This window comes from Lynx canadensis, chromosome B1, assembly GCF_007474595.2.
Source record: "Lynx canadensis isolate LIC74 chromosome B1, mLynCan4.pri.v2, whole genome shotgun sequence".
Classification (NCBI taxonomy): Eukaryota; Metazoa; Chordata; class Mammalia; order Carnivora; family Felidae; genus Lynx; species Lynx canadensis.
Genome location: NC_044306.2, coordinates 189,820,566 through 189,834,697, shown reverse-complemented (window position 1 = coordinate 189,834,697; position 14,132 = coordinate 189,820,566). Strand labels below are relative to the sequence as shown.

The 14,132-nt window shown below is 38.0% G+C and overlaps 1 protein-coding gene across 2 annotated transcripts in view; it reads right to left on the bottom strand.

Moving 5' to 3' along the window:
• The window catches only part of KCNIP4 (potassium voltage-gated channel interacting protein 4), a 1,158,426-nt gene that overhangs the window by 1,832 nt on the left and 1,142,462 nt on the right, over positions 1–14,132 (bottom strand). For both annotated transcript variants that reach the window (XM_030314123.2, XM_030314125.2), the window contains 3 exons: positions 4,489–4,596; positions 2,128–2,232; positions 1,456–1,518 (listed from right to left, as the gene is read on the bottom strand). In XM_030314123.2, coding sequence (XP_030169983.1) covers positions 1,456–1,518; positions 2,128–2,232; positions 4,489–4,596 — 276 coding nt within the window. The remainder of the gene's footprint in view (positions 1–1,455; positions 1,519–2,127; positions 2,233–4,488; positions 4,597–14,132) is intronic.

Genomic DNA, 14,132 nt, shown 5'->3' with positions numbered 1-14,132 from the left:
GGTAGATCACAGGCCAAATCACAGAGATTTGTACATGTAGAAGGAAGCACGGTTTGTGCGCGAGCCAAGAGCCAACTTCATTCAGGATTGGAGGTGGGGCTTGGGAGACGTGTTTGTAGTCCTTTCACCTCTCTTTCTGGGTCTCTTAGGGCTAAATCTGTATGGCCTTCAGGAGCCTTTAAAAATGAATGGTCTCATGGGGTGCTTGGGTGGTGCAGTTGTTTGAGCTTCTGACTCTTGATTTGGGATCTGGTCGTGGCCTCACGGTTCCCCTGGTGGGATCAAGGCCCACGTTCGGCTTTGCTCTGGTGGTGTAGAGCCTGATTCTCTCTCTCCCTCTCTCTCTCTGCTCCTCTTCCTGCTCGCGTTCTCTCTCTCTCTCTCTCTCTCTCTCTCTCTCTCTCTCTCTCTCTCATAAACATTAAAAAAAAAAAAAATGAATGGTCTCTCAGTGCCAGAAAAGGGACTGTTGAGAGCAACCTTTGGACAGTGGCTGTGTGCAATTTAGCATATTCCCTAGAAACTGAAGAGCACAGATGTTGACATTATAGGGGCACTTGGAGATTGTATATGAATGGCACTCAGTGAGCTGTTTACAGTAATGATAAATAGCTGAACTTGTGCGAACTTCCCCTGCTAGTAATTGCATCAGCCAAGTAAGTAACTGCATCAGCGGACTGATACCACCAAATTGATCCTTGCAAAGGCCGCCACATCGAAATGTGAGTTGAGAAACGAGCAGGCGCCAACAAAGGAAAAGTGTATCAACTTGAAAATAAAGAGAAAAGCTAAAGTATCAACAAACCTCATCCTTTCTGTATTTATTTAAAAATATTCTTAACTGTGGCTCTACCCAGGCATCAAGTCAAATAACTTTAGGTAAGCTAAAACTAATCTCCCATCAGACAATGGAGAACCACTTGGATTTCTCCTCTGAATTTTCTGTGCTTTGTTTTTTATGACTGAAGACCATTACTGGCTCAGCCAAAGAGCCATTTCGGGTGCGCCTACGTTAAAGCAACGCGTTTCTCTCAGAAATCGGATGCAAACTCGGCCTGTGAAGTACACTTGGCTGTACTGGAATTATACATCTATGGAGATAATATGCTATATGCTAAGTTTAGGCGAAGAGCAATTCAAAGCTCACATATGTTTTACCCTCAGTAATGAATACTCTAAAGGATTTAAGGAATGAAAATGCAGTATACTTGTAATAGTTCTATCTTTAGGGCTTTCTGTGTGGCTCTCCTAAGGGTAGGCACTCTATAAATGTTAATTAATGAATTATAATTAAATTGACAATTGTTTTTAGAGTGGTAGCTTCTCTTAGCTGCGTACGAATGGTAAGCTTAGGTAAAGTTTATATTGTGCTCAGTTCATGGTGGCTAGCTGACTTGACTTAGTCTGGCTGTTATGAAAGCAAAAGGGATAGTTTCTTTACTACTGTGAACTTACTTTTTGGCAACTTTCAATGAACTCATCTATGGTAACGACTCCATCTTTGTTTTTGTCCATTTTCTGTTTGGAAGAAAAGAACAAGAAACTTTATTCCAACTTATCCCTTGTTACCCTGACACGAAGCGAGTGAAAAATCCACCTGCCTGTTTTATGGGGAGGATCTGCTTCATTCTTAGTGATAAGAATCATATGACCAACTGCTGTTAAGCTGTTCCCTTTTCAAAAGAACGTGGTGGAGATCTAGAATTGCTGCCCTACATAAAATCTGGCACTCTATCTCTGACAGAGTTCAGGCAGTTTGCGGACACTTTCAGAGCCTTGGTTTTTTCATCTGTAAATTGAGGCTAATGAGGATGTATAACTTTAAGGATTCTTGTGAGAATAATTGAAAACAAACCCAGAAACAAACATGTGAAACATGGCAATTCCTTAGTGTTCTTTCCAGGATATAGTGACTGTTCAATAAGTGTAGTTATCAGTATTATAATGCATTCAAATCCAAAATTATTAAATTAGTATGATACTTCATGGTCTATTATTTTGTCCCTTTCAGTAAAAGTTTTTTTTTTTTTTTTTCCTTTGCATTCTTTTGAATCATCGTGACACTTTGCAAGCTTTAGGAAATTTACTCTTTTTTGCCCCCTCTCTGATTTCTACTTGCATTCCTACCTGGAAAAATGTTTCAACGTGTTGTCTGGGAGCATCTTCCTTGAGAACAGGATATGTGCATTTACCCATCATATCATATATTGCTTTCATTATATCAAGCATTTCCTGAAAAGTAAAAGGCACTCACATGAGACTGCATGCATTATATGAAGAAACCAGTCTGACATTATTCCTACTCAATTTCAAAAATTTTTGGGGCGCCTGGGTGGCGCAGTCGGTTAAGCGTCCGACTTCAGCCAGGTCACGATCTCGCGGTCTGTGAGTTCGAGCCCCGCGTCGGGCTCTGGGCTGATGGCTCAGAGCCTGGAGCCTGCTTCCGATTCTGTGTCTCCCTCTCTCTCTGCCCCTCCCCCGTTCATGCTCTGTCTCTCTCTGTCCCAAAAATAAATAAACGTTGAAAAAAAAAATTAAAAAAAAATTTTTTTATTATTCGTTAAATATTGGTTGTCCCAGAGGAAAACACAACAGTTTTGTGCCTTAAAAGCTGCAGGATCAGAATGTCAGAACTAATTTTGATATTGGTTTCAAAATGAAGTAAATTCCCACATATCTGAGATGATCAGGAAATGAATATTCTGGTTGTTTTCGGTTTTTGTTTTTTCTTAAAACTTTTTTTTTTTTTTTGAGAAAGAGAGCGAGGGAGAAGCAAAAGGAGAGAGAATCTTAAGCAGGCTCCACCCCCAACATGGAGTCAGAGGCAGGGCTTGATCTCAGGACTGGGAGATCATGACCTGAGCTGAAATCAGGAGTCAGACGCTTAACTGACTGTACCACCCAGGCACCCCAGGAATGTTCTGGTTTGAGATTTGGATTTCTATACGCTTCACATAGACTTTTTTGTTTTATTGATTTGTTATATATCTTACATGTTGATTTATTGAGAATGAACTCCATATCATGAGAATTATACTAAAACTAGCTGGTAAGTCTCACAGCTTATGAAGATTTTCATTGTTTTTTTTCCTACTGTGGCTTGAAGTGAAGAAATCACACATGTAGGTTAGTCAAGATATCATGACTGAGAAATCCTTTGAAATTTCATTAATTTTTAAATTCAAACAAAATCTAGTTTTTGACTTTCCATTGTCAGTATTAGTAAGAATAATATCTAATTACTCATTCAGATTTATTGTTTCACATTTATTGCCTTCATAATGAAATTCCCAAATAAAAGTCGAGACTAGATTAAGCTGATAATACAGATGAGAGTATCCAATTCTATTATTAATGATAAAGGAGTTTATAGTTTGTAAGTCATAAACATTTTAAGATGTTTTGAGTTTAGATAAGTAGCAAGAAGTTTGTCTGGCTTCAGAATTCATGAAATGTGTGAAATATAAGACTAGCATGTATATGTTAAACATAGAGAAAGAAAGGGATTGAAGGGCCAAGAGGTAGCAAATATTCCTGAGGCATCTGAGTGCCAACCTTACTTTATTACTGTACACAAGATATAAGAGGCACTAACTATTCAAGATATGCTCAATATACATAAATACTTAACATTCATGAGGTCTTACTTCCATTCTGGTCCCATGTGTATTCTGCTCAAAAAACACAAAACCTATGGCCTTTGAACAGGCCAATGGTCACAGTGTACCTGTGATCAGGTGTACTTGTCCCTATGTCTCTAGTTGAGCAAGGTCAGGTCATTGGCCCAGGGTACCTTTTGTCTAAGAGGCTTCATGCTCAAAACTCAACGGAGGGGAGGAAAGTGAGGCAGTGAGAAAGGACGTATGGATATTGAGCGCCCCCTCCAGGATTCAGTTGGTACTTCAACCCCATTTGGACCCCATCCTAAATTTGTTAATTTACCTCATTCCTTTCCCCTTGCTTCTCACTGTGTTTTAATTGCTTTAACAAACCATTTGACATGAGCACCTTAATCTGGTCTGTGGGCCTTCTTTCTTGGATAGCCTGCCTGGAAGTTTAGGGGCCCCTTAATGCACCAGGTCCTGTTCTGCACGATACAGGTCATTGCACAGCCTATGTAATTTTAAAATTGTCTCCATATGGACCATATTATATTGGAGGGGGAAGGTCACAGGTCAAATATTCTAGCCTGGCTTGAATGTATTTTCTTCCTATCTGATTCCAACCACAGTCTTTATCCGATTTACAGTATTTATTTGAATGTCATTAGGAAACCGGGGTATAATTCTTAGGTGTTTTGTTTCCATCTTGAAGATGCACCAAAAACTAATCCTTTTCATTGCCCGTTTTTTACTAGAATATTTCACCACCACCACATAAAATATTTTAGATTTCCTGAAAAAGCTATTTTCAAATTAATAAATACAATTGTTTAACATTTGGACGTTAAAAAAAAGCGGAGAGTGGTGTTGGTGAGGCATCCCTTACCTCTTTAGTGATGTAGCCATCTTTATTTATGTCATACAAATTAAATGCCCAGTTGAGTTTTTCTTGTACTGTCCCCCGGAGCAAAATGGAAAGACCCTTGATGAAATCCTAGAAAGAAAAGTATAATTTGATATGACATTTCTAAAAAAAAAAAAAAATACAACACAAAGGGTGAGACAAGTCTCTCTTAAATGATGGAAGCAAGTGTTATAACCCTCGATTTTGAACAATTAGTAAGGTAATGTGTTCTTGGACGTCTGTTTCTCAGAGTTCTTTGTGGGCATAAGCCACTCCATACCTTTAACATTTTCATCTTTGAATTGGAAGCTGTGACTTAAGTCAACTGTGGAACTGAAAATTGTATGAGGGCAGACACCCAAATGACAGGATGCATGCTCTAAGTTATATTGGTTTTTTTTTAATTTTTTTAATGTTTATTTATTTTTGAGAGAGAGAGACAGAGTATGAGCAGGGGAGTGGGGGGGCGGAGAGGAAGACAGAATCCAAAGCAGGCTCCAGGCAGCCTCTGAGATGTCAGCACAGAGCCTGACACGGGGCTCAAACTCCCAAACCATGAGATCATGACCTGAGCCAAAGTCGGAGGCTTACCTGACTGAGCCATCCAGGCGCCCCAGGTTGTATTTTTTTTTTTTTTACCACAATTGCACACAATTCTTCTACTGCAAAAAATCTAGTAACACTGTATCTTATTAAATACAAGCACGAGCACATACATAGCACATTTCACATGACAAAGATCTGCTAACAAGAAATAAGACAGACCTTAAAGATCTTAGGGTCTGTCTTAAAGATATGGGCCAACTTCCTTAGAAATCAAGTTATAACACACATGTGGGCAGTGGGTTAGAGCATGGAGCTGGAAGCCAGATGACCTGAACTCAAATTCCAGTTATGTCACTTGAGAGCTTTGCGTCCTCTGACAATTTAATATCCTTTTGCATCAATTTTTATATATGGAGGATGGAGTATCCACTTCCTAAAGTTTTGGTGAGGATTATGAGAGTTAAGCTATTTAGAACAGTGTCTAGTAAGGGCATTTGGTTGTGTTTGTCAACCAGTTGGAGCCCTTAACCAATATCACGGTGAGGCTAGTGTGACTGCATTGCAGACGAACCATGTTGACTTGATCAACTCCCTATATATTTGCTGTCATGTGAAGCAAAGCTAACATTGCAATGTGCTAATTCTGAGCTCACACAGATTTGATAATCCATTGTTAGGTAGGGACAAAAGAGCAGAAGGGACATGCAGAAGTGGCTTTTCTGGGTGAATTTCCTTTTTTCTCTGCATTTCCATATTCCATCATTTTATAGCTGTTTTCTTGTCTCAGTTTCTTAATGATAATTTTAATTTCTTTACTTTTAAATGTAGGTAATATTCACATAGTTCAAAACTTAAAAATATGTAAGATGTTTGATAAAAAAAATCTTTCTCCCATTCCTGGACCCAGCCACCCTTTTTCTTTCTCCATAAGCAGGTGGCATTAGTAGCTTCTTGAATTTACTTCCAAGGAGTTTTGTGCGGCATATTTGTTTATATATATTCCACCTCCCTTTACACAAATAGGCTGACAGGATATTCTGTACTTTTTTTTTCCACCTAACAATCTTAGAAATAATTCCAATCTTTTTCGCATTCATAGTATGTATGAATGTAACACAGTTTACTAGTCTTCCATTGAGGAGTATTTAAAGATTTCCAGTTTTATTAAAAACAATGTTACAAAGAGTGACCTCATGTATACATAATTCATACTTGAACAAATATATCTGTAGAATAAATGCTTCGATGTGGAATTTTTGTTTAAAGGATTTAAACATTTGTAAATTTTAGAGTTACTTCCAAATTGCACTCAAATTGCCCTCTCAAACTCTATGAATAAGAATATTTTTTATGTATAAGAATATTATAGTTTGCCAACACTATATGGCATCGAACTTTGATGGCTTTCAATTTTATAGAAAACTATTTCTCAGATTACTTACATTTGTATCCTATTATAAATAAATTTGAACATTTTTTTTTCAAATGTATTGATTTATAGAAATTCTTGCTTCACATATTACTGAAATTATCCCTTATCTGGGATGTGTCTTCAAGTATTGTTTCCCAGGTTTGCTATTTCTTTTCATTTTTCTCATTTTGAATTTTGCAAAGCAGGAAACTTTTTATTTGTATATTCTAGAATCTGTCACTCTTTTAGGTCTTTGCTTTATGTCATATTGAAAGGCCTTCCCCATTTGAAGTTATAGAAAGATACTCCCATGCCTTTTTCTAAGTACTTCTAAAATTTACTTGTTTACATTTAAACCCTTATTCCACTTGGAATGTATCCAATATTTTTAGGTAGTCATCTGTTTTCACACTTATTATTTGTTACCCACTGATATGAGATGCAAGGGTTATCATATCCTTAAATCTTTCATGATTTGTTTGTATTTCTGAAATTACTATTTTATTGTTAGTAAACTTGTTTATATATACACTTCTACTACATCAGTTCAATTATGAAAGCATTTTAGTAATTTTAACAGCTGTTAGGACAGTTTTCTCCTAATCAGTCTTCTTTTTCAGCTGTTTTCTCTATTTTTTGTTTGTTTGTCTTAATATTCCACAAGATCTTTTGAATAACCTTTTGGGGCCTTTGTAGGGTTTGAGGTATATTTACAGATAAACTTTGGCAGAATTGACATACAGCTGCATGTTGATGGGTCTTCCTAATTAAGACTATGAAAGACATTTCTCTTGTCTGGGTCAGTTTTGTCACTGAACATTATCAGTGCTCTGCTACTACTATAACAGATTACCACAACTCCAGCGACTCAAAATAATACATGTTTATTAGCTTGCAGTTCTGGAGATCAGGAGTCTGAAATGGGTTTCACTGGCCTGGAACCAATATGGCGGAGCACATCTTGGGGATGTGGAGGGACAGTTTGTTCCCTGACCTTTTTTAGCATCTAGAAGCCACCTGCATTGCTTGGCTTGTGGCTCCTTCCTCCATCTTCAGAGCACATCAGTCCAGTCTCTGCTCCTTTTCTCATATCTTTCCTTTCTCACCCTGATCTTCCTATTCCCTCTTAGAAGGGCCCTTGTGATTATATTAGACCCACTTAGATAATCCAGGATGATTTCCCCATCTCAAGATCCTTCATCACACCTGCAAAGCTCCTTCCACCATGTAAGGTAACCTATTCACAAGTTCCAGGAATTAGGGTGTAGACGTTTTTCATGGACCGTTATCTAGCACACTAAACTCTGATATGTTTTAGGCCTTTTTGTTTTTTCCAAATTGTTCTTTCATATTTCTTAGTCATAGTTATTTCTAGGTATTTTAATCCTTCTGTTGCTGTTATAAGTGAGGTATTGTATTCTAGTACATATTCTAAATTAGATTTGTTTGTACATATGACAGCTATTGATTTCTGTATAATAATTGTTTATGCTGCCAACCAACTTAGTGTTTCTATTGTATATGATAGTTTTTCAATTGATTCTCCTGGGTTTTTCATGGGTACAATCATATTTGCGTCAAATGGAATTAACTTTACCTGTTCTTTCTAATTTATACGTTTTTAATTACCTCCTTTTTTCTAACTGTATTGAATAATATATCTGGAATAATATTATATAACAACAGTAATAGCCATCCTTATTTTGTTACTCAATTTCATAAGACTATTTCTAGTGTTTTCTCCTTTAAGCATGTTACTGGCTTAGTCATGCCAAGGAGGTAGACAATTCCCATTTTATTAAAAAAAATTATCAAGAATAACCATTGACTTTCTTGCAAACCTGGAAAAGTTGATCTTCAACTTCCTATGGAATTGCAAAGGGCCCAGGTAGCCAAAACAATGTGGAAAAGGATAAAGTTACAGAACTCAAACTCCAATTTCAAAACTCACTACAAATCTACAGTACAGTGTAGCACTGGTGTAGCATATGTATATATATATATACATATATGTATATGTATACATATGTATATGTATATGTAGTGTCTTCAACAATTGATGTTGTGTGAACCAGCATACTGTACTCTATTTCACATCTTTATTCAGGGTACAAATTTAAAGTGAGAAAATAAAAGAGAACTCAGGAGAAAGCCACAAAGAATTGCAATATTCAGCAGGCAGAGAGAAGAGAAGCTGTCAAGGGATCTGGAAAGTGAGCTAAATAAAACTGCTGAAGAAGTATGAGAGGTTAAGTGAAGAATGCATTCTCCTTGGAAAGGATGGTTAATCATGATACTAAGATGCTGCTGGCAAATGAAAAGTGTTCACTGGATCAGCAGCATGGAGGTCACTAATGGCCGATGGGAGAACTTTCTGTTGGAATAGAGGAAGCAAACAATGATGGAGATTGTGTGTAGAAAACTCACAACTCTTGGGTGGCCGTGACAATAGAGGGACAAGGGCTAGTATCAATGAACAGGAATATGGGATCACAGGACAGATTTTTGAAGGTGAGCATTTTGATTACTGGAGGGAAGTATTTATGAAGAGAAAATTCCTAAAGATGTGTGTGAGGGAGAGGGGGGAGCATGAGAAATGGACTGATCCTTCTGAGAAGAGGGGAGAGATCCAAGGGCAGGTAGAGGGTCCGAGCTCTGGAGGGAGGAGGTACATTTCTTCAGTTGACATGGAAGAAGGAGAACAGGCTGTGGATGCCAGCAGCTGATAAGAGCAGGAAGATGGGTAGTGAGTCCCCACATGACAGCTTTAGTGGATGTCATCTGCTTGGGATTGAATGACATGGCAGAAAGGGTTGGATTTCCCCAGATCAGCTGTTTGAGGAAAGGAGGAGGCAGCCATACTACCAGACAATAAGGTGACTCGTGCAAGCTACAAGAAGGTGGACCTCACTCAGGACACTTCCTTGCTATCTCCTGGAAAGTTGTAATTTATATAGACCTGTAATATACAACACACTATGGTTAAGAGGTAATGTGAAATACACAACTTGCAAGCTATAAGATTTGGCTTTTGGGAAGGTACAAAATAGTCACTGCCAAGCATGAGAAGGTAGGCTTATCAGAGAGAGATTGCTGGACAGGTTTAAAAGGCCAGATGAGGTTGATGGTTGTCAATACAAATCTTACCTGTTGTTTCAAATCACAAAGTAATAGTTATATGCCCTTAGTCGAAAAGGGGGCTGGATACAAGGTCATGGAAAACATGCTTAGAGCATTGTTCTTAAAATTTAGTTTGCTACAAAATCACCTGGAGGGCTTGCTAAAACACAGATTGCTGGGCCCCACCCTCTGTTTTTCTGATTTATTGGGGTGCAAGAATATATATTTCTTTAAAAATTTTTTTAAAATGTTGATATTCATTTTTGAGAGACAGAGAAAGACAGAGTGCTAGCAGGCGAGGGGCAGAGAGAGAGAGAGGGAGACACAGAATCTGAAGCAGGCTTCAGGCTCCAGGCTGTCAGCACAGAGTCAGACGCGGGGCTCTAACCCATGAACAGTGAGATCATGACCTGAGCGGAAGTCGGACGCTTAACTGACTAAGCCACCCAAGCGCCCCAAGAATATATATTCCTAACAAACTCCAAGGGGTGCTGATCCTGCTGGTCCAGGAACCACACTTTGAGAACCACTGGCCTACAGAAATCGGTGGCATTGGCCCTATCACCAAACAGAGCAGACCAGAACAACAGTGAAAGCACTTTTAAAGTCACATGTGGACTTCTGTTGTTTGTGTTCCTGGTAAGCCCCTAATTTCCATTTGGTGCTCCATCCAATTCCGCATTAGTACTCTCCACCTCTGGCTCTAGTGATGGAGCTATGACCTGGGCAGAGTCAGAAGGCACAGATGAGCCCTTTGGTCAAGGCAGTGGGATCTGTGGGTGGCATGCAAATGAACCCGGTCCACATCTGCTCGACATGAACAAGCCTGGAGCCAAGGAGCTGTTGGCATCTTCTTGTGATGACAAGAGAGCGCACCCTCAGTTGCAGCCAGCCCTATCTCTGGATTCTTTGTTTCTTTGAGCCCCAAAAGTCATCCTATTGTTTTTGCTAGTGTGTGATTTTCTATTATTTGTCAACAAAAATATCCTGATTCATAGGCTGACACCTGATTTACATCTTCTTTTTAAGTACTGTGTATCCCCAAACTACTTACATTAAAAGATGGCTGTGGACCTTGAGCACTTTTCTACCATCTTGCAAGAGAATATCAATAAACAGTCATTTCAAACAGGAATGATTCCTTATTTGTGGAAAAGGAAAATGAGAAACTCAATGAGTCTTAATGTGGTTTTTGCTCCATGCTTTTCTGAATGATAATTGAAATCTGCCGAGCAGGAGTCACAAGTCTTAAAAAAAAAAACAACTCTCAGAGTACTTTGCATAATTACCTTTTATCTGTGAAAGACGGTTGCGTCTGTTCCCTAATGCACGAAAATGATTGATACTGAATTCTGTTTTCCATTCTTTTAGGATCAAAGCAAAAGAAGGAAGAAGGGCATAAAGATTTGACTTCATAATATCCCAGTCTTGCTCAGTAGTAAGCTTTTAGGTATCTGTCCAATTTTTGCTTAGTACATTAATTTTTTACTATGACAGGGACACTAGTCTTCCTCTGTTGGAGGAGGTCATCAAAGGATGCAAACACCAGTTGACCCACGAGCTGGCCTGGGCAATCCGAGGCTCTCACCCCTCCCCTGTCCTTGTGATAGATGGTCTGTCCACCATTTCTGGACAAGGAACCACTTCAAGTATGCAGCCTTGAGAAGGTAAGATCTTATTGAGACCATCTGGACTGTATATGTGACTGAATCCAATTAAGGTCTCCATAAAAATTGTTGAGATTCCGGTGGGCAGTACAGAGATTTACTTGTCTTGTGTTTGCCCAAGACAGGCCTCATAGGTAAGTTCCTTGCTTATCACACCTGCCACCTACCATTCTAGGGTGGCCTGCCTCTTTCCTCAGTCTCTCCTTGTTCTCTGAGTACAGGGGGCCAGTTTGGAATTTCACCAGAGTAACTACTGAGGTTGCAAACGAACATCCTGCCCCTCCTGCCTGGTGCCCAAAGAGCATCATGGCTTATAATCATGCATGTGGGGGTATTTGCAACAAACAGTCCTGTTTATAGTTGGGAAAACAACATTAAATGATGTACGACAGGTTTAAAATGTTAACTAGTCAGTGACAGATCCAATACGGAAAATCATACATGTCTTTGGTATATTTCCTATTTTATGCTTGCTTTTATATTTTCATGAAAATTTTAAAGGTTATTTATTTTCTATAGTATAACCTCTCTTGATTGGGGTTAAATTTCCACAGTAGTTGAGCTACTTTTTAAAATATTTAAAGGAACAAAATTTCAAGTATTACATAAAGTTTGTGTTTGTTTGGAACTAATAAAAGGTATCAATATGTCTAAAATATAACAAGTAAACTTTCCAAGATTTGTGGTCTGATTTTATCTCACAGAAGGGATAATACACTTACCTTGTTTGATATACAATATTGTGTATTTAGGTAATTTAATATTTTCAAAGGTGATGATAGACACATTCAATTAAGTTAGAAGAAAGTTCTTTGGTATGGTCTCATTAAAGGCCATTAACAAATTTTTAACCAAAAATAATAAATATAAATATATAACAAATGTATACATAAATATAATGCCTGATTTGTGTAACAAATTACAGAAAACTGTTCTGAAGAAAATTGTGATCACCACATAATCCTATCACCTATTCTAAATGAACATTTCCATTTTTTGATGCACCCCTTAGCAGATATGGTCATATGGTGTGTATATAATTCTGTATGCCTCACTTAAAATTGCAAGGGTTTTCCCACATCACTGAAAATTCATTGTGACAGCATTTAAATAGCTACATATTAGATGGAACCATATGAAATTGCTGATAATTTTTGTTGTATTTGTCAAGAATAATAATTTCATATGGTTTAATCTAATAATACTATCACAGTGGCTTTTGAACATTTTGGACCCCAAATCACAATAATTGTATTTTAAATGGCAACCTAGTACACACACACACACACACACACACACACACCAGAAAGTAATTATTTCCATTTCTCTTCTATTAATTTTTTAAATGCTCATGTTATTAATCTCTAAATTAATTTTACCACCTACTAATGATTGCAATCTGGAGTTTGAAACACTGCTTTGTCATATGGATATATTGTAATTTACTTACCCATACTTTCTATTGTTGGCTATGTAAATTAATTAATTTTTTCTCTATTATAAATGATGCTATGTAAGCATTGTTCTGTAACTATTTCCCATCATTCTGACGTATTTCCTTAGGAAAGGAGTAGAAGTCCTGGGTCCTGGGAACACTGAAATTCAATAGTAATAATGACTACAGTTTATTGATGTGTACGGGATATTATGTTAGGAAATTTCTGTGCATTATTTCATGTCAGCCTCATGCAACCATAGGGAGTAGGTATTGTCTTTAAATTAGAGACAGAGACTCAGAGAAAACAAGTGACTGAGCCAAGGCATACAGCCAGTGAGCAGGGAGCTGAAAATCAAACCCAGAACTCTGACTCAATGCCCAGGCCTCATTTGGACTAGAACTGAAGCAACAGGCTGTGTTTATACAGAACAGTATGATATAAACATATGTCATATCTCTTGGTACTATATGATATAATTGTGGGGTGATGTGAAATAGTGACTCATACGGATTGCAATTCAATTGCTTACTAATAACATTTGTAGAACATTTGGAGGTGCCAGGAATTCGTAATTCTTACTATAAAATTGCTGCATAAATGAATTAAAAAATAGCCTTAGCCGCTTTTATAAAACAAGTGTGTCAGGATACAAATACATGTGTGTGACTATGAGTGGCTCTAAGAAGATCAGCTAAGAAGCCCAAGAGTGACATGTCCAGGAGTCCAGAAGCCCAAGAGTGACTGAAACAGACTGAGAGAGATCAATTCTCAGAGACTGACTAGATGTCAACTGGGGTCACCAACATTAACTGACTGTTCTTTTTAGATGAGAAGATATTTCTGGAGCTTCCATAGTGGTTGGAGTGTTAAAGTTAGAGGTAAATTCAGGACTGGGGCAGGAAAGATGTAAGGTGAGCCCAGAGCATCTCATAGTGCCAGAAAATAAGGACTTGATGGAAGAAACAAGAAAGAAAAACAATCACAATGATGGGAGTATGTCGAAGGGACACAGGAGTCAACTGAAAAAGCTCCCAGTTGCCAAACTGTAACAACTTGAGCAAGAAAGTAAATAGGTTACACTGGATTATAACTCAAAATCCAAAATAAATATCCAAGATACAAAATAAATATTCCATATTGGTGTAAGTGACTTATTGAATAAATTCATAAAAGGAGAAGAAGAGATAAATATCTCATGAAGAATTCCAAGTAAATTATGTAGAAATTCTATCCTCAAGGAAGTGGAGCATAACTCCCCATCCTAAAATATGGGCTGTGCATAGTAACTTTCTTCCAGAGTATGGCTTGGAAAGAGGGAAAAAAGAGTAACTTTAGGGTTGCCTGGGTGGCTCAGTTGGTTTAATGTCTGACTCTTGACTTCAGCTCAGGTCTTCCCTGCATCTGGCTCCGAGCTGATAGGGAGCAGCCTGCATGGGATTCTCT